The 21,384-nt window shown below is 39.8% G+C and overlaps 1 protein-coding gene and 1 long non-coding RNA gene across 3 annotated transcripts in view; one reads left to right on the forward strand and one right to left on the reverse strand.

Moving 5' to 3' along the window:
* Positions 1 to 52: 52 nt before the first annotated feature.
* On the reverse strand, positions 53 to 1,487 carry LOC127572061 (uncharacterized). Its single transcript, XR_007956552.1, has 2 exons — positions 1,424 to 1,487; positions 53 to 718 (listed from the first exon to the last, which is right to left on the reverse strand). It is a non-coding gene; the product is annotated as an uncharacterized LOC127572061 (long non-coding RNA).
* The window catches only part of ippk (inositol 1,3,4,5,6-pentakisphosphate 2-kinase), a 49,291-nt gene continuing 28,239 nt past the window's right edge, over positions 333 to 21,384 (forward strand). The window contains exons 1-5 of one of the 2 annotated variants that reach the window (XM_052018901.1): positions 333 to 470; positions 882 to 981; positions 15,141 to 15,197; positions 17,010 to 17,105; positions 19,691 to 19,757. In XM_052018901.1, the coding sequence (XP_051874861.1) occupies positions 901 to 981; positions 15,141 to 15,197; positions 17,010 to 17,105; positions 19,691 to 19,757 (301 nt within the window). In that variant the 5' untranslated portion in view covers positions 333 to 470; positions 882 to 900. Of the gene's footprint in view, positions 471 to 781; positions 982 to 15,140; positions 15,198 to 17,009; positions 17,106 to 19,690; positions 19,758 to 21,384 lie in introns of those variants that run through there. The other variant, XM_052018900.1, reaches the window with a different exon arrangement.

The following is a 21,384-nucleotide window of genomic DNA, read 5'->3' on the forward strand; positions in this document are numbered from 1 at the left end:
AAAGACCACCCTGCGTAAACATTCTATGAGGCTAAATGAAGCATGGTCTGGATTTAGTTTTAAAACGGCTTTATTTCGGAGACATTCTACATAACGTGGATTAGTAATCCAACGAACGAGAGTTTGAGAGGCAGAGTCAAGTGTTGTTGAAAAACATTTTCACATTCCTTTAATCTCCATCATCCGTAAACACGAATGCATAAAAACAAAACAAACAGGTTTTGTTCATGGAGATAAATCGTTGTGATGAAAGGGCACGGATCTGAAACGTTTACTCTGTTTTCTTCTTCATGTTTCTTCCTTCACCTGAACCAGATGAAGATCATCGAGTCCAGAAACGTCGACTCTCCATTTCCCTCCATCGATGCTGCCTGACCCGCTGAGGTCCTCCAGCGCCTTTTGCGTTGCTCCAGATTCCAGCACCTGCGGTCTCTTGTGTCTCCCGATGTTTCCAGCATTCACAGAGAAAGGTTGCTGCACCGGTGGGATGGGGGGGGGGGGGGAGGGGAAGGGGGCATTCGGCCCATCAGGAACGCGGCGGCTCTCTGACAGATGCAGATCTGCTGGAGGAGGGCGGGGGCTGGATCAGGGCAGCGGCAACCCGACCAATCGCAGTGCAGAGCAAGGCGACGGCCGTTGCCAATCAGAGAGCGTTCGCCCAATCAGCGTCGGGCACCGGCGTTTTCCGGCGGTCCTGTCAGGTTGTTTTTTTTCGCTCCTTCCGGTGTGTTGTAGGCGTTGGTGAGTGTGGATGCGAGAGCGGGAGCCGGGTGGTCGAGACCGGAGGGGGGGTGGGGGGGGAAGCCGACGGCAGGGTGAGAGGGGGGTGGGGGGAGAAAGAGAGAGAGAAAGAAATAAACAGTTGACAAATCGATACCCAGACCGAACCTACCGGAGGTTATGGAACTGAAGGAACCGGATGGGAACGAATGGAAGTACCACGGAGAAGGCAACCGAAGTTTGGTGGTTTCCCACGTCCAGGTCAGTGGGGCGCGCGCGCTGGCGCGCGCGGGGGGCGCCTCCTGCTCGCGCCCACCCGCGCCCTCGTGCACACCTGCAGCCGTGAGCGCGGCGCCAAAGGGCCCGGGCGGCATCCGCACAAAGCCGACTGCACAACCCCCACCCCCGCAGGGCAGCACACCGTGCAAAAGTTAAGCTAAGCGTTTTCATTCCAATCCGAACAAAGCAAATGTTGCAGTCCTCAGGATGTGCGGGGTCCTGGAATACAATTGCTGCCGCGTTGTGCTGAACGGGTTGCTTCTTCCTCTTGCTGTAAATTAGAGCCCCCTCCCACCCACCCTTCCCGATGGAGCACTTGCACATTCATCCAACTATTTTTTTAACGCGTGGCGGTCTGTAGATCAACGACTAGAGACGTTTGCAATAAATCATCAAACGATTTAAAAAAATCAGTTTAACTAACCATTTGGGGGGGAAAATGGTGCCCTTCTTGGGGAAGAAACCACGTAGTGACTATTTCCTCTCTGCCCACTAAGCAAATATAAATCGAGTTCAGAGATGTATTACCAATTTGTGAGCTTTTATGTTTTTTATGATCCTCTTGGGATTACTAATTTGCGGTGTAATTCTTTAATGCTATGAAAGCACAGTAGATGCTAGAAAATTGAAATATAAATATAGCAAACACACTAGGTGTTAGCTAGTAAGGCAGCATCTGTCGATAGACGAGCAGTTAGGTTTAGAAACTAGTGACCTTTTTATGTTGTGGTTATTTCAGTAGACGAGTAAATTGTCTTGCATACAAGTCGAAACTGGCGTTTCTGCAATATTCAATGTATTTCTCTATTTATTGGCCCATCTTGAGATGTTATAACAAACTTTGAAAAAACTAGCTATAACCAGCTGGTACTATATAGCTGCTGTAGTAGTTATTGTGCTGCAGGTGGGTACGTAACATTATGCTACCCCTCATTCTTCTAAACTTCAGTGAATACAAACCCAAACTGTGTAGCCTTTCCTGATAGGACAGCTCTCACATTCCAGGAATTAGCCTGGTGAATCCCCTTTGGACTGTCTCCAGTGCTTCTCGATCTCTTCAAGGGCGCCAAAACCGTACACAGTGTTCTAGGTGTGTCCTCACCAACGCCCTGTACAACTGTAACAAAACTTCCTTATTCTTAAATTTCAAAAAATGCCTTTTGTCTGAACTTGTTGGAACTGCCTGCTATCTTTTTGTGACTTATACACTGGAACATCTAGATCCCTCTGAACTTGACTCATTTGCAGCCCCTTTCCATTTAGATTGTAGTCTCCCATAAGATGCCTAGTGCTCGTCGAACCAATGTTAGATTTGAAGTTTTCAGATGGACTGAAGAGGGGTGTCAATTGACAAATAGGAGAATCAATTTTGCAATTTTAATTACTGTTAGTCACGGCAGTTAATACTTCAAAATCTTCCACACTCTCTGCACTTGTACATTTGCATTTCTCCAGAGTATTCTGCTGCAGTAGAAAAAAATTTGCCTTTTCTGAAGTCTGAAAAGTTGCCTCACTGCTTGACTTGCCTGGGGTATTGAACAGTTTTAATGATGATTCAAAATCTCTCCAGTGTTATCCAGCTGAGTGACATAGTCTTCCACTGTTCAATCCAGACACAGGAAGTAAATTGCTTGCAGTGGTTTTTCTTCTCTCCCCACAGTTTCCTTGAGTATCCACAAAGAACTTATCTTTGATCCTGAATTATTACAATATTCTGTTAGTCACTAGACTAACATCTGTGCTATGGTCACAGACCATTGATTCAAGTATGCATTGAAACAAATCACAGCCAATGGACATATTTTATTATTGAGCCAGTGGTTATTAAGTGCAGATCTCCATTGTTTGTAGTAGAATATTATCTCTACAAGTGATTTACGAAGGGTAGAGAATGGAGGGAGGGGAAGGGTTAAAAGGCATGGCAAGAGGATCAGAATCAATGGCATGTGCTCTGATCCAGGAAAAAGCAAGATCATTATGGCAAGACTTGAAAGTAAGTGAGGGGTATGGATCTTATGAACGTGCTGATATGCTCAAGGCCAGCCTTGGCTGGTGTGAATGCTGCAAGGCATGTGTAAAACTACACAATGTTCATTGTATGGGGAGGCAGCAATGGCAGATACCTGGCCACAGAAAATGTTTCCAAGGAGCTGAAATAAATTATCCAGTGAGGTGGCTGCTTGCCCAAACAAGTGCTTAACATGGATGAAATAGTCTCTTTCGGAAAATGATGCCTTTGCATTTGTTTATCTTGAGGGATGAAACAACTGATCCAGGCTTCAAGGCAACCAAAGATCATTCTACTCTTGCAGTATGTTAATGGAACTTGGAGTGCTCACGCTTGCCTTCCTGGGTTGGGGCATTGAGTATAAGGGTTGGGAGATTATGCTGTAACTTAAAACACAGGTTAGACCACACTTGGAATATTGTGTGCAGTTCTGGTTGCCACATTATAGGAAGGATGTGATTGTGCTGGAGAGAGAGTGCAGAGGAGATTCACCAGGATGTTGCCCGGATTGGAGGACTTTAGTTATAGGGAAAGACTCGATAGACTTGGTCTGTTATCCCTGGAGCAGAGGAGGCTGAGGGGTGACCTCATAGAAATATATAACATTGTAAGAGGGCTAGATAGTCAGAATTTTTTTTCCCATGGTGGTAGGGGTAAGATTTTTTTTAGCGTGGTTGCTATCTGGAACTTGCTGCTAGAGGAGGTAGTGGAGTCTGATGCAATCACCTTAAGAAACATTTGGACAGGCACTTAAATAGGCAAGGCATAGAAGCATACTGACCTAATACGGGCAAATAGGATTAGTGTAGATGAAGGAAAAAGGTTACCATGGGATAAAGATTCTGACAATCTATGCCTGTTGTAAATTTATATACCTCTGTTAGGTCACCCCTTGGTCTCCTTCACTCCAGGGAAAACAATTCTGACTCTCTGGAGACAATGCCAAGGATAACTATAAGCATGAGCCTCTCTGAAACTATGATTCAGAGAACCTGAGGGTATAAAAGGCTAAACTTCCAGTGGTGTGCTGATCTAACAAAAAATGTGAATGACAGTGCTACTGTTCAATAATTATCATATTCTCAATCCCCCCTTCATATAATATTTTGCAATGAATAACCTGGACGGTAGAGCCTAGCTTGTTGTCAACTCTGCCGCTGGTATCCAGTTAACGTCGAGGGTGGGGCTGACAATATCCAGGTAGTATTTTTTACCTATTAATTGTGCAGCATTGGGTTGCAATAGTGTTCTGTCACAATATTCCAGGCTTTCCACTTGTTGTCTGTAAACTGAAACTCTCAATTCAGGATTCACCTGGACCAGACCTGCACTGTACATGACATGACGATATCTGACAGCCCTGCTTTATGCAGGCTTACGACTGCCTTTGTGCAAAATGGGTTGGACACTTGCCTCACTTGCTTGGACCAAGAGAAGGCATTTGACAGAATATTATGCATATCTGTGATGGACTGCTCTCCAAAATGGGCCTTGAGGAAGGAGTACATAATTGGATGCAACTACTCTATGCAGACATCAGAAAGCTTCCCATCAAATCCTGAATTAGGGCATCTCTTCCTTCTCTCCTCTGTCTTGTTTGTATTGTATGGAGCCTTTTGCTGAATTCAGGAATGACTCTGCCTTAAGAGGGGCAATGATCCTGGGTAGTAGTGGATCTCCAGTCCAAACCTCTCTGTACATGGATGAGGATGTCATCTGCTTTGATCCACTACCTGCCCACAGATTCATCAGCAACAGTTTGGAAATGGCCACTGTAACATGGGGGTTGGGGGGGAAGAGTCAATTTGCAGCAAAAACAATGTCATGTTCTTTGGCAACTGTTCTGACTGACCCTTTGTATCTTTCACCATCAGATCAGATTACCTGAAGGTGCTGAGGAGCTAGGGCATGTGGCAAGAATTAGCTACAGCGAATAGCAAAGGTGAAGCAGAGGTTGGGAATGGGGAAGTGGTGTTCCCTCGGATCACAGGAAGGAATCTGGTTATAAGGAGCAAGGTGCTTTTGATATTGATGTACACAGCACGGGGGGGAGGAGGAGGGGGTGGTGGGGGGAAACAATCTTGGTCTCATTGCATGTTGCCTAGTGGCTGCGGTACAGGTGACATGGTCATCCACTTAATACTCAAGTAGTTTGATGTCATCCTGTATGCAGCAACCTGCTTGATTGGCGCCTTATTCATTACTCTCTTTTTCAAAAAAATTACTGCCCAACTGTTGCCACTGCCATCACCATACTGTTTTTGCAGTATATATGAAATGCGAAGTACATGAATCAATAGCACCTCCACAGTCAGTAACCTCTACCACCAAGAATGACTATGGTGACAGGTGCATGAGATTTCTACCATCAACAAGTTTCTATTCCCCCTCCCCCAACCACCATTTCACAATACTGATCATTCAAAATACTGGGGCAATGTATTGGAAGTTCCTACTTGGCACATTACATTGCCTTCACAATAATTGGATTAGTTCAAGAAGGCAGCTCATCAACACCTTTTTGGGGGCAGTTAAAGATGAGCAATGAATGCTGACCTTGCAAGATGTACATCCAATAAGCCAAGGTTGCGGGTATGGGCAGGCACGGTAGTGTAGCAGTTAGCGTAACGCTTTACAGCGCCAGCGACCTGAGTTCAATTCTGGTCAGTATCTGTAAGGAGTTTCTACGTTCTCCCCTTGTCTGCGTCGGTTTCCTCCTACGTTCCAAAGACGTGCAGGTTAGGAAGTTGTGGGCATGCTATGTTGGCGCTGAAAGTGTGGTGACACTTGCGGGCTGCCGCAGAACACTCTATGCAAAAAGATGCATTTCACTGTGTGTTTCGATGTAGATGTGACTAATATCTTATTCAAAATTTATTTGAGGCTACTTCAGTTGTAGATTTCCTTTGAAATAATAAGAAGACTCCTGCGGTAGGCCTGAAAGGCCACATCAGTATTTTTTTCTTTAAAAACTATTCTTTGTAACCATTTATTACCAGCCAGTGATTGATTGTACCTCTTGCTTTTCCTCCCACCGTAACCATTAACAATAACCAGAATTATGTGGTACATGTTTTAGTATTGTGAAATCTTTAAATGTTTTGTTACAATCTGGTCTGCAGCTATTGATTTTCATTGAATATACTCTTAAGTTGGTTTTGTAATGCTGAACTGCAGGTGACTTGAAAGCAATTACAGATTTTCATTGAGACACCCATGAATATCCAATTGTGGAAGAATGAGTTGTGCCTTGTTGTGAAATCAGAAAATTCTCCGGCATGTTGGGTTTTTATTTTCCAGTTTTCACATCAGCCATGGGGGAAGGAGGGGGTGGGGAATGACTATTGACATGAACATACAGAGCTATAGATGTTAACCATATGTCTGAAAACTTCTGTAATGAATACTTTACATGAAACTGTTGAAGGCTTAACTTTAATCTGTTTGCTATCTATTGATAATTGGAAAAGCCTTCATAGTTTCTCTTCCCCAGTCCCTTCAACTGGTGCTGGCAAATTGTCTTTAATTAAGTAATCTCATATTTCAAAGCTGTGTTCTACTCCAGTGTTTACTGTGAACCCCACTTGATTTAATATTGGTATTGCTAAGGCATCTGACTCAGGAAATATAGCAAAAAAGATCTAATAATATCTTTTCTGATAATGTAACATCTTTCAGCACTTCAGGAATGGGGTTCTTTGAAGTGGTGTCATTGTAGCACTTCAAGAAAAATGAATAGAACTGAGAAAATGACCAGAATCTTTGAAGAGGTAAACATTGGCTAGGGTCCATAGTCACCAGGTCTTCAAATAGTACCATTGATCTTGAGCACCACTGAGACTGCAGGCGAGGGCTAGGTTTAATATCTTGTCTAAAAGCTGGTTCCTATAATAGCAAGTATAGTGCTTGTCTGAGAGCTTCATTGCTTGCATCTCTTGAGTGTATCTTGGATCCATGACCTTGACTCTTGGAGTGCTTCTAGTGATTCAAGTATGATGCTTATACCCTAAAAAGATGTATGCACCATCTTTCCTACTACAAGACAATGTAACATCCTTTGTTTAAAAAGTCATTTGCTGTTTGTTTTGGCAGATGGAAATATTGATCTGAATGAGCAAGAAATGTTTGATTTTTATTCTGTTATTTTGCAATTATCAGTGGCATCTTAACCAGTCTGAAATTATTTGAAAACGGGCCACTTAAAAGTATGCAGATCTGAGTATGCATTGTGGTATGACATTATGCGCATTAGTACAGGTATATTAATGCTGGCATGTCTAAAATGGCCAGGGCTCAGGGTTGGGAGCTGTCCTCTGGTTCTTGGGACTCGTAGCCTGGATGGAAAACGTGGCCTGTCATGTCACATCGGTAATCTGTTGCAGGTCTGGAACTGATCCTGTTTGATGTGAATGAGCACATTTTTGGCTGACTTCAAACATCATGGTCTAAGTCTGTGCTCAACAGGAGAGGATAGTGTTACCTGACAGGTCTCAAGGGGATTGCTACACCTCTGACTCTGACCTCTATCGAATTGTACTGAAGTATTAACTCTGTTTCTCTCATTCAAAACTTTGTATCAGTTTTCACAGTGGAGGATGCTATAAAACCTTAGATTTCTGATGTTCTAGCTTCAAACACTGCAGTAGAACTTAATACCGGTCACTATCACAACATAGTAAAAATAATGAGACAAAAGACAGACAAGTTGCCAGGTCCCGATAGCCTACACCCTAGGATTTTAAAGGAAGCAGCTGCAGAGATGGTGGAGCCGTTGGTTGAGGTTTTTCAAAAGTACCAGGGAAGGTACCAGGGGACTGGAAAAGCTTAAATTTGACTCCATTGTTCAAGAAGGGAGGAAGACAGAGCAGGTAAATGTAAGCCTGATGTTGGTGTACAGAATCAAAGAAAGGTATAGCTCATCATTCAGGCAAACTAAACATAATCAAACCAAATTAACATGATTTTATGAAGGGTAAATCCTATTTGACAACATTGCTAGAATTCTTTGCGAATGTTACAAGCAGAGTTGATAGAAGAGAACCTAGTGTATTTGGATTTTTGAAGACATTTAACAATGTGCCACATTAAAAAGTTGGTGTATAAGAGCTCATGAAATTATTGGGAGTGTGTTGACATAGATTGAGGATCTTGCGAAGAAGACAGTCAGAATAACTGGTTTGTTTCAGGTTGGAAGGATGCGACTGGTGGAGTGCCCCAAGGATCAGTTTTTGGCCCTTGATTATTTACTATGTATATTGAGGAGGTAGATTGCAAAGTACCTAAGTTTGCTGAGGAAAGAAAATGGGTTGGAAGACATTTTGCGACGAGGATATTAGAACTCTGCATTGGGGATGCAGATAGGTTGAGTGAGTGTGCAAAAAAGTGGCAAATAGAGTTTAATTTGGGAAATTGTGAAGTTGTGCACTTTGGTAGGAGGAATTTAAAGGTTGACTACTACGTATGGAGAAAAATTGCAAATGAGTGAAGTACAGAGAGATCTAGGTGTTCTTGTGCCCAAATTGCAAAAGGTTAGCAGGCAGGCTAACTTTTTTTTTGCAATTTGTGCAACTTTTTGCAACTTATTGCAAGAAAGTTGGAATTTAGAAATGGGGGGAATGTTGCAATTATACAGGATACTAGTGAGACCACATGTGGAATATTGTGTATAGTTTTGGTCCCTTTAAGAAAAGATACACCTGTCATTGTCCAAAATGATTCACTAGGCTAACTCCTGGGATTAGAGGGTTCTCCTGTCATGAGTGGCTAAAGAAATTAATTCTCTATCCTTTGGAATTTAGAAGGATGAGGGGTGATCTTACTGAAACGTACAAGATCTCTCAAAGGGTGGTGATGCTCTGGAATTCTCCAACCTGGAGAGTTGTGGAGGCTAGATCATTGTGAGTATTTAAAGAAGAACTGATTGCTCTCTGTAGGAAAGCATTAATTAATATTTGGGTTTTTTCAAATAATTATTTGTTTTTCATTGCTTACTTATTGTCAAACTTAATTACAAAGGACACATAATATAAAATACACTCGCTGTGCCTTGGATGTTTATACCATGCACGAGCCCCTCATTCTCTCATCCTCTTTTACCTGTATAACCATGTATCCTTTCATAGATTTACCTGGTCTTCCTTAAACACATCTATTCGGCTATTCCTTGTGGTAACAAGCTCCATATTCTGAATGAAAATTAAAAAGTTATTCCTATTCATACATACCTGTACATTGGAGAAACACAGATTGATAATTGTTTGCAGAGCACAGGAGTGACTCTGAACTTCTGTTTGCCTGTCACTTTAATTTACTATCCCACTCCCATTGTAACCTTTCTAACTGTGGCTTTTTGCAATGTTTTAACGAGGGACAGCATTAGCTTAGAGGAGGGAGATATTGCAGCCTGCAGGACTTAACATAGAACTCATCATAGAACTCATCATATCTGGGCACATTGTAGCCTGCAGGACTCAACGTAGAATTAGCCAATTTTAGGTAATTTGCTCTTTCTTTCTGTTTGAGAACTGGCCATTTTTGCTGGCCATCCATTTTCATATGGTCTGACCTGTTGGTCAGGTCCTTTAGACTGGCCATTACATTGCAAAGACAAATAAACATAATCCGATCCTGACACTCTTCCTGCCACAGTATTAAATCATTTATTCTTGCCGTTTCGAAGATTATTCCTTTTGTTTTCCCTTTGTTCTACTCATTCCTCCCCTACCTCCTCTGTTACAGAAAACCTATTTCCTCTCTCTCTTCGTTCAGATGAAGGGTCCCAGACCTGGAACCTTGCCTGTTTCTCTTTCCACAGATGCTGCCTCACCTGCTGAGTGTCTCCAAGAATTTTTGTTTTATTACACATTCTTGATCATCTCTGGATAAAGAGAATCTCCCTTTGTGATTTTGTTGCAACATGTTCTACAAGTTAAAATACTTGGTCTGTGTCAAGCTCTGTCATAATTTTAAAGATGTCTATTGAATTGGTTCTTTTCCTTTGGAAGAGAAAAGAAATCCATTCTGTTGCTCCCCTTCTGATTTGCGTTTTTGTTATAAATGTTTTTTTTAAACCCTTTGCCTTTCTCTCCTTTGGTACAGCTGCTGAGCCTCATTGCTAACCAAAGGCTTGTTTATAAACTAAATTTAACCCCTCTGCTTAATAAATTTGATCTCTTGAGAAATAAAGCTTGGTGCTTGTTTTTTTTTAAATATCCTTGTTACTATGCATTGCTTTTTTTTAGTAGTTTGTGCGTTTATATTTGCAGATCCTTTTGTATTTCAGAACTGTGGATTTTGTGGCCCCATGTTCATTGTCAAATGCAATATATTATGTGCTAAGATCATTTGCTGATATGTTTCTATAGTTCATCTTCCTCTGACTTACTGCAGTCCTCAGTATTGACTGTCCTTTCTCAATCTGACATCTGCAAAAATAGTGTTTTCAATTGTTTCTTTTGATAGGGCCATGTTGATATCCTATTGCACAACTCCAGTACCCCAATAGGATTATTCTCCATTGTACTATATCTACAACCGTAGCACAACAATATCTCTGTAGAATCATTCCTAACTGGAGCCATAGTCCAGAACAACAATATTTAACAGTATTACATCTTTGTAGAACCATGTACCAAATGAACCTTAACTGTCAAAAGTATGCCTGAATAGGCCTATATCCAAGTAGAACCTTGTCCAACAGAATCACATCCTAGTATGAACAGATTATGTATTCCGTGCTACATCCTAACTGCCATGCTTGGTACAGCATCAAAGGGGGGGGGGGGGGATGAAATGTTGGTCTACTTTTGTTCAGTTCTACAGGCATGATTGCAAAATTGACTATCACTGGTCCTCCCCAGCTTATGAACACTTGACTTGTGTACAGCCTTTGCATTTAGGAGACCAGTGGAATGGACTTTTTGGTTACTATGGCTCTTGAGCCATCTTCGACCATGTGGCAGCTCAGTTTGTGGTCAGATTTCCAACTTGTGAACTGTTCGGGTTATGAACAGTTCACAGCAATGGAAGCCTGGGAGGACCTGTATTCAGATCAAGTATTCTTTGTGAATAAACTGCCCCCTAGACTTGAAGGAGAGCAATTATGATGGGCTGGGTAAGCTAACAAATCATTTAACTTCTAATGCAAGTACTTAGGAGCAAGGGGAGAATGAAGGCCATGAGGAAATTACTTGATATTTCAAAAAGTGTGCATGCAGTCTTGGTTCCTTGCTTCTAGAAGTACTTTCTCTGTGTCCATGAGGTGGCATTAAATTTTTAGGCCATAAACATTTAAGCTGTCCTTAAGAGTTGAGTCTTTAGATATTCCTTGGATCATGCTCTGTGTGAGAGACTGTATGAAATTCTTCTGCTGTGATTCACTGACATTTGGTGGCAGTACTAGGGTAGTCAATAATGGGGACCTTGGGCAGATTCAAGGGCTGGGAGCTTCTGCTGGGGTCCATGAGAGCCCAACATTGCAGCAAGGGACTGGTGGGATAAGTGCTCAGGAAAATTGGAACATCAGTGTGTGCCTCCACTGAGCTGCCAAACTTCAGACATTCAGTGTTGGTTGACAGTCAGATGATTTGGCCCCAGCTGTGTTTATTTGCTTCACTTGTGCATTTGTGTTTTTTTTTGTTTCCCTTCCTTTATTAAAGATCTATACTGGCTTGATGGTCCACACTATGGAAGCATTTCTGGAGTTAACATTTCAGGATAATGACTTTGCATCAGAGTAGGAAAAGGTTTGGAGGAAGTAACAAGTTTTAAGCAAGTCCAAAGGGAGGAAAGAGAAGGGAAAGTTTACACTCTGATCATGAGCTGGATTATAGCAACGATTATAGTAAAGTGGCTGATTGTGATCCAAGGGAAAAGTGGATAAAAACTGGGTTTAGATGAGATATAAATAAGAACAGGAGAATCATTACCTGAAATTGATGAACTTGCATAATATGCATGGTAAGAAGATGGGATGATGTTCCTCAGTCTTGTATTGAGTTTCATTCAGAGTAGGACCAGGATAGAGAATTAAAATGGTAGGCAACAGGAAGCTCAGTTGTGTTTGCAGGTTGAATGGGGGTGAATTGCAGAGCAGTTATGCAGTTTGCATTTGATGTCTCTGGTGCTGAGGAGATGCACTGTGAACAATGAGTACACTATACAAAATTGATGGGAGGAAAAGAAAATTGAAGTTTCACTTGGAAGTGAGTTTGGAGCTCTGAATAGTGGAGAGGTGTTTGTAAAAGGGCAGCTACATTTCCTATGCTTGCAGTTGTAGATGCCATGGGAAGGGAAAGGATTTTGTTGGTGACTCGGCAGTGAACTGTGGATTGGCAGATGAAATAGTTCCCGAGAGTGGAGGGAAGAAGTGTTGGATGGGATTGGGTTGGAGATGCCAGAGGGTGTTGACCTGCTGAACATAATGACTGCATGGAAAGCAAGGGAAAAGAATTTGGTCCTCTAGTTTTTATCTTTAGATAGTGTCACTGCTAGTTGAGTTGCTGCCTAACAGCTCCAATGACCTGGGTTCAATCTTGATCTCCAGTGCTGTTTGTGGAGTCTGCATTTTCTCTCTGTGAATGTATGGGTTTCCTCTGGGTAATCTGGTCTTCCCCCCCACATTTCTCACATGCAGGTTGATTGATCACTGTAAATTGCCCCTAATGTGTAGCCACATGATGAATCTTTTGTGGAGGGAGTGGAATGTGAGGAGAATAAAGATGGGACTAATGTAGGTTTGGTGTAAATGGGTGGTTGATGGTTGGTGAGGACTTGCTGGGCTGACGGGCCTGTTTCGGTGCTGTCTTTCTCTCTGACTTCATTTGTGGTTTCTATTATGTTGTGCCATTGTCGTCTTCACAGTTTTCAACTGCCATTACATTGTCTCAAGTACCATTTTCCCTTTCTATCTGTTCTAAACACATTAAACCTTATGGTATATAATTTCTGTGTCTAATTTTTCTGCAGCCATGATTCCAGTAATCCTTAATATATCAGGCTCTTTATGTTGTGTTATTGCCTCCAGTCCCCTTTTTTTGTGTAATAGCTTCTTCATATAGAAGTAAAATTGTATTAGGTAATTGGAAAATAAAGGTTACCCTTGTGTTTTGGGATTCAACAGAGCTGTTTGTGGTTAGTTCTTGACGTATTGCTTTGCTTTGGACTCGGGTAGGCAAAAATAAATTTATTAAGCTCTGCTTTTGTCTTGCAGTTGGGTTGTTGTGGTTATCATTGTTGAGCTGATGTTTAAGCTATTAGTACATGGACAATAGAACTTTGGAGGTTAGTTGAAATTGTTAATTGCTTTTCTAACTGGAACCTATTGATTATAGTGGGAGTCCTGAACACAAATGTTTGGTTTGTGCATTAATTCAGGGCAGGGTCTGTAACTGCAACATGGGTGGCAAATTTGAATTGCTTGTGAATTGTGTGGGCAGTGTTCTCCGATTTTTAAAAAGCAGTGTGAAATTACTTTGCAAAGTCCTTACTTAGTGCAAGTTACTTAGAATTTGTACTAAGAATTCTAGCAAATTAATGTTATGTGATATCTAACACTGAAGGAGTTGCTGAAGTATGGGAGGCTGAATAAACACAATTGTGTGTGCTGCCTTCCCAGATTTGAGGCTGAACGGGTTGTGTATGTATTCTTTGGGTTTAGAAGAACGATGGGTGATCTTATTGAAACATAAAAGATCCTAAGCTGGCATGATAGAATAGATGTTGAGATGTTTCCACTCGCAGTAGAGTCTTGAATGAGGGGACATAGTTAATCGGTAAGGGTTGGTCATGGAACACTGAGGTGTGTAGAAGTTTCTTTGAGCAGAATGGAGTGAATCTCTGGAATTCAGTACCACAGAATTGTGGAAGCTAGCTCATTAGAAATATTTAAAGCGGAGATAAATTTTTAAAAGATTGTGGGGGATTGAGGGCTACAGGGATCAGGCACAGAGGTGGAGTTGAGGCTTGGAATGGGTTAGTCATGGTAATGTTGAATGGGGGGGGCAGGCATGCAGGAGGGCAGGTGGTCTTTTCTGCTGTTTTCTTGTGTTTGTATGCTTCCATTTGCATTGAAACCCAAAAATCATCTGAGCATTTGGTTTCAAGATTGCTCTCTTCTCTACTCTCATTCTCTCACTCCCTTGCTCTTCTGACCACATGGAAGGATCATTTTTGGACTTGATATTTTTCTCTCTTTAGCATACATGGACATCTAGCACAGATTCTGGGGGTTGCATATTCTGTTTTTATTGCTGGAAATGGTAAGCAGGTTAGCACTGTGAAGAGGAAAACAGGATTAAGTATTCAGGTCAAATGACCTTCTGTCAAAATTCTTAATACTTAACAGCAAGGCTTATGAGATAATGACCAAGCTAACTGATTTGATTTTGTTCTTTTCCCCCTCCCCTCTCTTTCGCTTCCCCCCCCCCCCCCCCCTTTCCCTTTTTAGCTTGGTGATTTTGAGAGTGATTATGCAATGTTATAGTTGCTTTGACTCAGACCAGTCAACTCTGTATAAACTGATGTTGGGAAACTTCCAATTGGTGCAGCTAGTAGATGCTGTGTCCATGAACATTTTATAAGGAAAGTATGCATTATTTTTGAAGCTAAGTTTGGATATAATTGATTCTTAATCTTTCTTAATTTGGACACGGATGCCCAGATGTTTTGAATTGTATTTTACATTTTTTCTCAATTGTACACTACATACACTGTGCATATGATCGTGGTGTGCTAGATTTTTAATGATTTAGCCAGTCATGGTAGATGGAAACCCAATTTCAAATGGTTTTAGAATAAATAATGCCTTTTTTAAAATGTTTATTCAGTTAGAATTTGGACTTGCTATTTTGCTAAAAGTTCAGTTTTGTAAGTTATTGTCGTGAAAGATTTTCTTTCTATTAACATTTGGTATGAAATGGCTGCTTTCCTCATTCCATTTAATAAACAAGTGTATGAAGAAGTTCCTTTTGAAGTTGGAAGAAATTAAAATTGTTGTCTTCCTCTTGCATTATTTTGTGAAATGCTGTAGATCAGCTGGTGCTGCTAGTTATTAGTTTTGTATTCTAAATGTTATAAATACTTATTTAATGAAATAATAAAAATGGTCACTTAAGATTTCTGATTTTTTTTTCAGCACTGCCAAGTACTGCGTTTCCTTAAGTTTCCCATTGAACTACCACAGCCAAACAAGGTAGGATCATTTCTGTCATTATTAAAGCAGTTTGCATGCAAAAAAGCTTGAATTTGTTTTTATACATTTCAACAAACGTAACATTATTAAAACATTTTTAAGGAAATCTGAAAACTGCCTGCCATTTCCCTCTTTCTTATAGGCATAAAAATGGGAAGTAGGAATATGTTACTCTACCCATGCTCTGGCATTCAATAAAATCACGTATCATCTGATTGTAACATCATCTTTGTATTTACAATAACCTTTTAACTGCCTTGCTTATCAAGTATATATCTACCACTTCCTTAAAAGTATTCAAAGGCTCTGCTTTCACCCCACTTTCAGGAAGAGAGTTCCAAAGACTCGTGACCCTCTGAGAGAAGAAAATTTTTACCTTGTGATCCCTCATTTTTCTGCAGTGATCCATAGATCTAGGTTTTTGAAGTATCCTCTCCACATCCATCCTGTGAAGACCCCTCGTGTTTCTATCAAGTCCTTTAATTTTCTAAACTGCAACAGATAAAAAGCCTAGCCTGTCCAACATTTGCTTATGAAGCAACCAATTCATTCCAGTTAACAGTCTAGTAAATTTTCTCTGAATTGCTTTCCCATATCCAGGCACAAGCTGTATTTAGAAGTTTCAGTTCAAGAATTTACTTCCCGAAAAATATTCTCAGCAATGACTAAAGAGAAGTAATACAGCAATCTTTGCTTAAAATTAATTAATTTCCAGTCAAAGAAATTAATGTTCTGATATCTATTTGTAAACAATGCATGTTGTGTTTTATTAGACAAACAGTTCAATTGAATGCACTGTGTATTCCATGCACATACTATTGCACTGCTTAATCATTTGTAGTTCAATTTAATTCTGTCCCAAACTGTGCTTCCTTTACTTTGTTTTCAAGTTGTTTACCTTGTGCTCAGAACCTAGTGTTCAGAAATTTGTCTTCAGAAATCCACTGGTAGAAATAACGAATCACAAACCATTTGTTCATGGACCACTGGGAAGTATCTGAAGCTACTTGAAGATAGGGGACATAAACTGACTGAACACATTATTTGTGTAAGAAGTGCGTGTAGGGGTGGAATAGTGATAGGTGGCACACAACATGGGGAAATCATCATTGCTATGATTAATACAATCTTCAAAAAGCTACGAAATAAGGAATTCATGCATGGATTCAGTTGGTACAAGAAGCAGCTCAGAATGTATTCTTGCGCATCATGACACCTACCACTATTCCACCCCTACATGCATTCTTACACAAATAATGTGTTCAGCCAGTTTATATCTAATTAGATACTTTTTCCAAAGCTAGAAGCTCAGAATTGGATATCCTTGTGGTGTTGTGGACCATCAGCAACAAGAGTAGTATCCTGCCAAACTTGGTACCCTTGTAGCCTGGCATAACTTATTCTCATCAATTCATTGGAGAATGTGGAATAGCATGGTAACCGCAATGTCAGCGTATAAACTGGCAGATTGTAATTTGAGTTTAATGTATTATGTTATGAATACAGTTAAAATGATGTTGATTGGATATAATTTGTGTTGCACCATGCTGATGTAATATGCTAAATATAGAGAAGCGATGGTCAATATTGCTTTTCAATCATGGATTAATGATTTTGAAAGTGGAAAAAGTAAGTTTAAAGATGAACAAGTCTGAAAGAAAATGGCTGCATCAAAAGGCATGGTAGAAAACTGTAGTATTTTGCATCATGTGCTAAAAGCAAGTTTTGTGCCCATATATTCTGTGATAGCCAGACTGTATTAAAAATTGGTTTAGTCTACTTTGAATATTAATACATGATTTTATATTGTAGGCCCTGGAAGAAGTTCCCCACCGGCTAAACAACATAGTAGAATTTGGTAAACATGTGATGAAGCCATTATTGGGAGATAACTTCGTACAACCTGGGGTAAGAAAATTTTAATTTATTAATGAAAGATTGCAAGCATACCACGATATTGTACTTGGGAATAATTTTTGCCAGCTGATACAGTGATGTTTAAAGGGATAAAGGCAGATTAAATGAACAATTCACATATAATCATTGAAAAGATTGTCTGCTCTAGGGATAACAATAGGTTTCACCCTCTTTCTATCTCCTTCCCCCCCATCCCCTTCACAAAAAAGGAAGTCTTGACCATTTATGACTGAGAGCATCCACCCCAATGAAAGCAGATTTTGCAAAGGAATGCATTATAAGAGTGTTTTAATTCCTCCTTTTTTTTTTAAAAAAGTATAAATATTGATTTTAACTGCTCCTAAGTAATTCAGACAAGCAAAAGAAATAAGGAAAGTATGAATGAAACATTTAGAGCAGATGTACATTTTAGAGCGTATGGCCCAAATGATTTCCTGGTACAAGCTGGCACAGTTCTAGGCGAAGATTAGCAAATGATGCCAAAGTAGAGTTACAAAAGAGGAATATGATAGAACTTGCTAGGGATATCAATGATAACACATTTATCATGAAAAGAAGGGTTATTAAGAGCAATTTGGCCCACTGGTAAATTAGTAAATGGTAGCCATAATTCTGGTGTGTAATGGCACTAAAAATCGACAAATCTTCTTAATTAAATTGTTTCCATATCAGAAATAATGGAGATATTGCAAATGCCAAAACTATAAGTTTTCCCAGACGTGGATAGTTCCTTTAGATTGATCATGTCACTTAGCAATTTGAGGATGAGAGGAATAGAGTGCCAAAGGTGTAGGATTCTAATTAGACCACAATTTGAGTACTGTGTGCAGTGCTAGTCACAGTACTACAGGAAAATTGTGATTGCATTGGTTCAAAAGGGATTTATGAGGATGCCAGGACTGGAAGATCTGTGAGTGGATAGCTGGTTTTGGTTTATATTTTTGGAATGGAGAATGCTAAAGAATGACAATTGTGTGTAGAAAGTAAATGGGAAGGATCTACTTAAGAGTGTTTAAATAAAAAAAAACAGGGTATGTACTTAAATTATTTGGTAGAAAGTTTAGAGGAAACATGGGGCAAAACATGTTAATCCAGAGGTTGGAACTTGCTGCCTGAAGGGATGAAAGAGGCAGAAATCTTCTCAGCCAGGCATTTCAGGAGTAAAATTAGCAAACAATGTTTCTGGCAGAAATTGTAAAATTCTTCAACAATAAACAGTTCACACAAGGGCAATTATTAGATTTGAATGAGCCCAATAAATTTATATGTTTAAAGAAAAAAGATGGTGTAAGGAATTGGGTCACAGATTGGTCATGTTCTCATTGAAGGGGAGAATAGGCTTGGGTTAAATGGTCCACTTATTCCTATTCTCTCTGCTTTCCAAGTCGTATTCAATCTTAAGAATTTCCTGGGTTACTTTCGCTATGTACATTCTGCATCCAGTTTCCTTTTATGTTCTTTGATATAATTTCTTTGAGCTGTAAGCTTTTGTAAATATTTTATTTTCCTTTAGAATCCACTTAGTATTTTGACCATCAGAAGAGCTAATTTTGTCTAAACTCCATACTGATCTGCATATTCCAATTCAACTCCTTTGTATTACAACTTGTTTTCTTAATATCAGATGTAAATAATTTAAAATTAATTTTGATACTTGGTATTCATTTTAACTTGTGTATCCATTGTTAGATTTGTTAATTTTTTAGTTATGGAAGTAGATGGCTAAACTAAGTGAGAAAGTAGTGGTGTTCTTCAGTAACTTTGCCAGATCTATCTGCAGCTTTCTGCACTCTTTGGTGTGGATTTATCCTTTTCTGATATCAGTTGCTGTTGAATGTCAGTTCTAGATGATTTTTTTGTAACCAAGAACAATGAATAGTGCCAGGCAGGCTAAGTCACTGTATTGGAAAAATTAATTCTAAACTATGAAAATAAAAATCAGTTTTTAACTATCATTCTGCAGAGCATGAAATTGACACCAGCAAATGGAATTAAGTAAACTTGTTAAAATAGTTGTAAATATTTCAGTTGGTTTTTGAGGGAATAATATAGGTTTTTTTGTTCAGATTTGGTGTTTGTTGAGCAGCAATAATCCCTTGAAGTGCCGTTAAACTCTTTAACTAAAGTTTCTATTACATTGAAGCAGATTTTAAGGGTTGGAATTTTGCAGCAAGAATTCATCAGTTCACTGATTCTTGAATGTGGAGAAGGCAACAAAATGGGCACTCCTGGTGGAACAATGGCAAGTCTCTGACAGAAACTTGCAAAAAAAAAAGCCACACTGTCCAGATTGCTTGGAGTCCAATACTAATTTGTACATTTGGAAAGTAAATAACTTGTCAATTGGAAAATCCTACCCACAAACTGTTGCTGGTTAATCTAAATAACTGAAATACTTGTGAGCTTGCATAGTTCAGGAGATTTATTGAACAGTCTAAAGTCAAAATAGTAATAATATTACTTTACAGTTCTTAAGTTTGGGAGCTTGAAATATATCATAATATGTTTGGAATTGTAAAGTAATACTGAAACGAGTTACAGAAAATAGGAATATAATTCACCTCCTTTCTTTTTAGGAGGTTATACAATTACCACTGGACTTCGTGAGACAACTGGCATTGAAGATCCAACCAGAAAGGCCAGGTATGATAGAAATTAAATAATATTATTGCTTTGTGTTGGAAACTCAGTGGAGTTGAATAGTTATAACTTGTGTTTTTAAAATCATTAATGTTTTGTATGTGCTGTGATGGAAATCTCCAGTTTCTTCATAACATTGGTTAAATAGGGTTTTGTAAGGATTGTTATGGGACACCCTATTCTCCTCCTTGTCCCCATAAGGTCTGCTTCTGTCTAGTCTGGTTGCTCTCCATGTGAGCTGCCACAGCAGTAGCTTGCAACTGGTTCCCAGGAATTCCCAAGACTACTTGGTTCCTTAAAAGAAGTGGCCCATTACATGAAGCAAATAAAGTGCTGTGGAGACTGGAGAAGATAGGTAGACTTAATTCTTAAACCCTGCCAGCCCTGCTGTTTGCCAAAGTCCTGCCTGATGCTAGACCAGAGACTCGTGTCTGTATTAGATCTGAGTCCATATCCAGGTCCATAAATCCCAAGTTTAGAAGGAAATGTACTGCACTAATCAGCATTGGGCTGGCAATAATAGTTTGGTTCAGTACTGGTGGGTACAGATCTTTTGCACTATAAGCACTGAGGGATAGCACTGATGAATATAGGTCTGTCCCCTTGGATTAAATGTAACCATTTAATCCTGGATACTCTACTAATGGACACAGTTGTATCTTTGCCCGTAAATTCAGTTTCAAAGAACTAGTATGGGTACCATAGGCTGTGGGATTGTTTGAATCCTTATTCCTGCCATGGCTTTGTGCTCAGATTTAATTTGCAGAGTTAAATACATGAGGGAATGGGAGGGATTCCAAGATAAATCTGATTCTGTGATTACAGTGGTTACTGCATGTGGACAAGGAGGAAATAATGTAGATTCTAAAATCTAAATCTAAAATTCATCATTGGAGAAAGAAATGGTTAATATTTCTGGGCGTTCTCATATAAAGACATCGACCTGAAATGTTAACTCTGCTTCTCTGTTCACAGATGCTGCCTGAATTCTCATGTATTTGCAACATTTTCTGTTTTGAGGGGTATTGAGGTTGGCCAGGTGGGAAGGAGCCTTGGGGGGCAGTGACAGCTATGACATCTATTTACTTAACCAGTAAAATATTTTCAGTCATCTTTATGTATGATGAAAACCAAATGAGTTTCTGAAGAATAACCATTGGAAGTGTTTTGTACTTTCAAATCTCTTCCCTGGAAAAGGTGCTGCACTGCTGAGAATGTTAATCTCTGTCCTGTTTTTCAGTTAATTTCAATAGGGGTTACATGCTTTGCAACTTAGAGAAAACATGGTTCTGACCAAATTTGGAAAAAAATTGGCTTTTTATTTGATAACTAGGGTCCTGAAAGATATGACTTGGGTTAGGTTCACTTTAGTTTCTTGGGTGGTTGGATCAACAGCTTAAAATTTACATTTTCATATAGGTGTCACGTGAATGTGGTTGAGGGCCTTTGCTAGGGTCGGCTTTATTTTCCTACTGGTTTTGACCTGCTGTTATCCATTATTGCTGAACTATTTTTCACTTCCTGCCAGATGGCTTAAAAAAAATATTCTTCTGTTACATATGTCCACAGATACTGAATGAAAGTGCGTTTTCATTAAGATTTTCACCAAAGGTTCAACAAGAGATTTCCA

This window comes from Pristis pectinata, chromosome 6, assembly GCF_009764475.1.
Source record: "Pristis pectinata isolate sPriPec2 chromosome 6, sPriPec2.1.pri, whole genome shotgun sequence".
NCBI classification, from domain to species: domain Eukaryota; kingdom Metazoa; phylum Chordata; class Chondrichthyes; order Rhinopristiformes; family Pristidae; genus Pristis; species Pristis pectinata.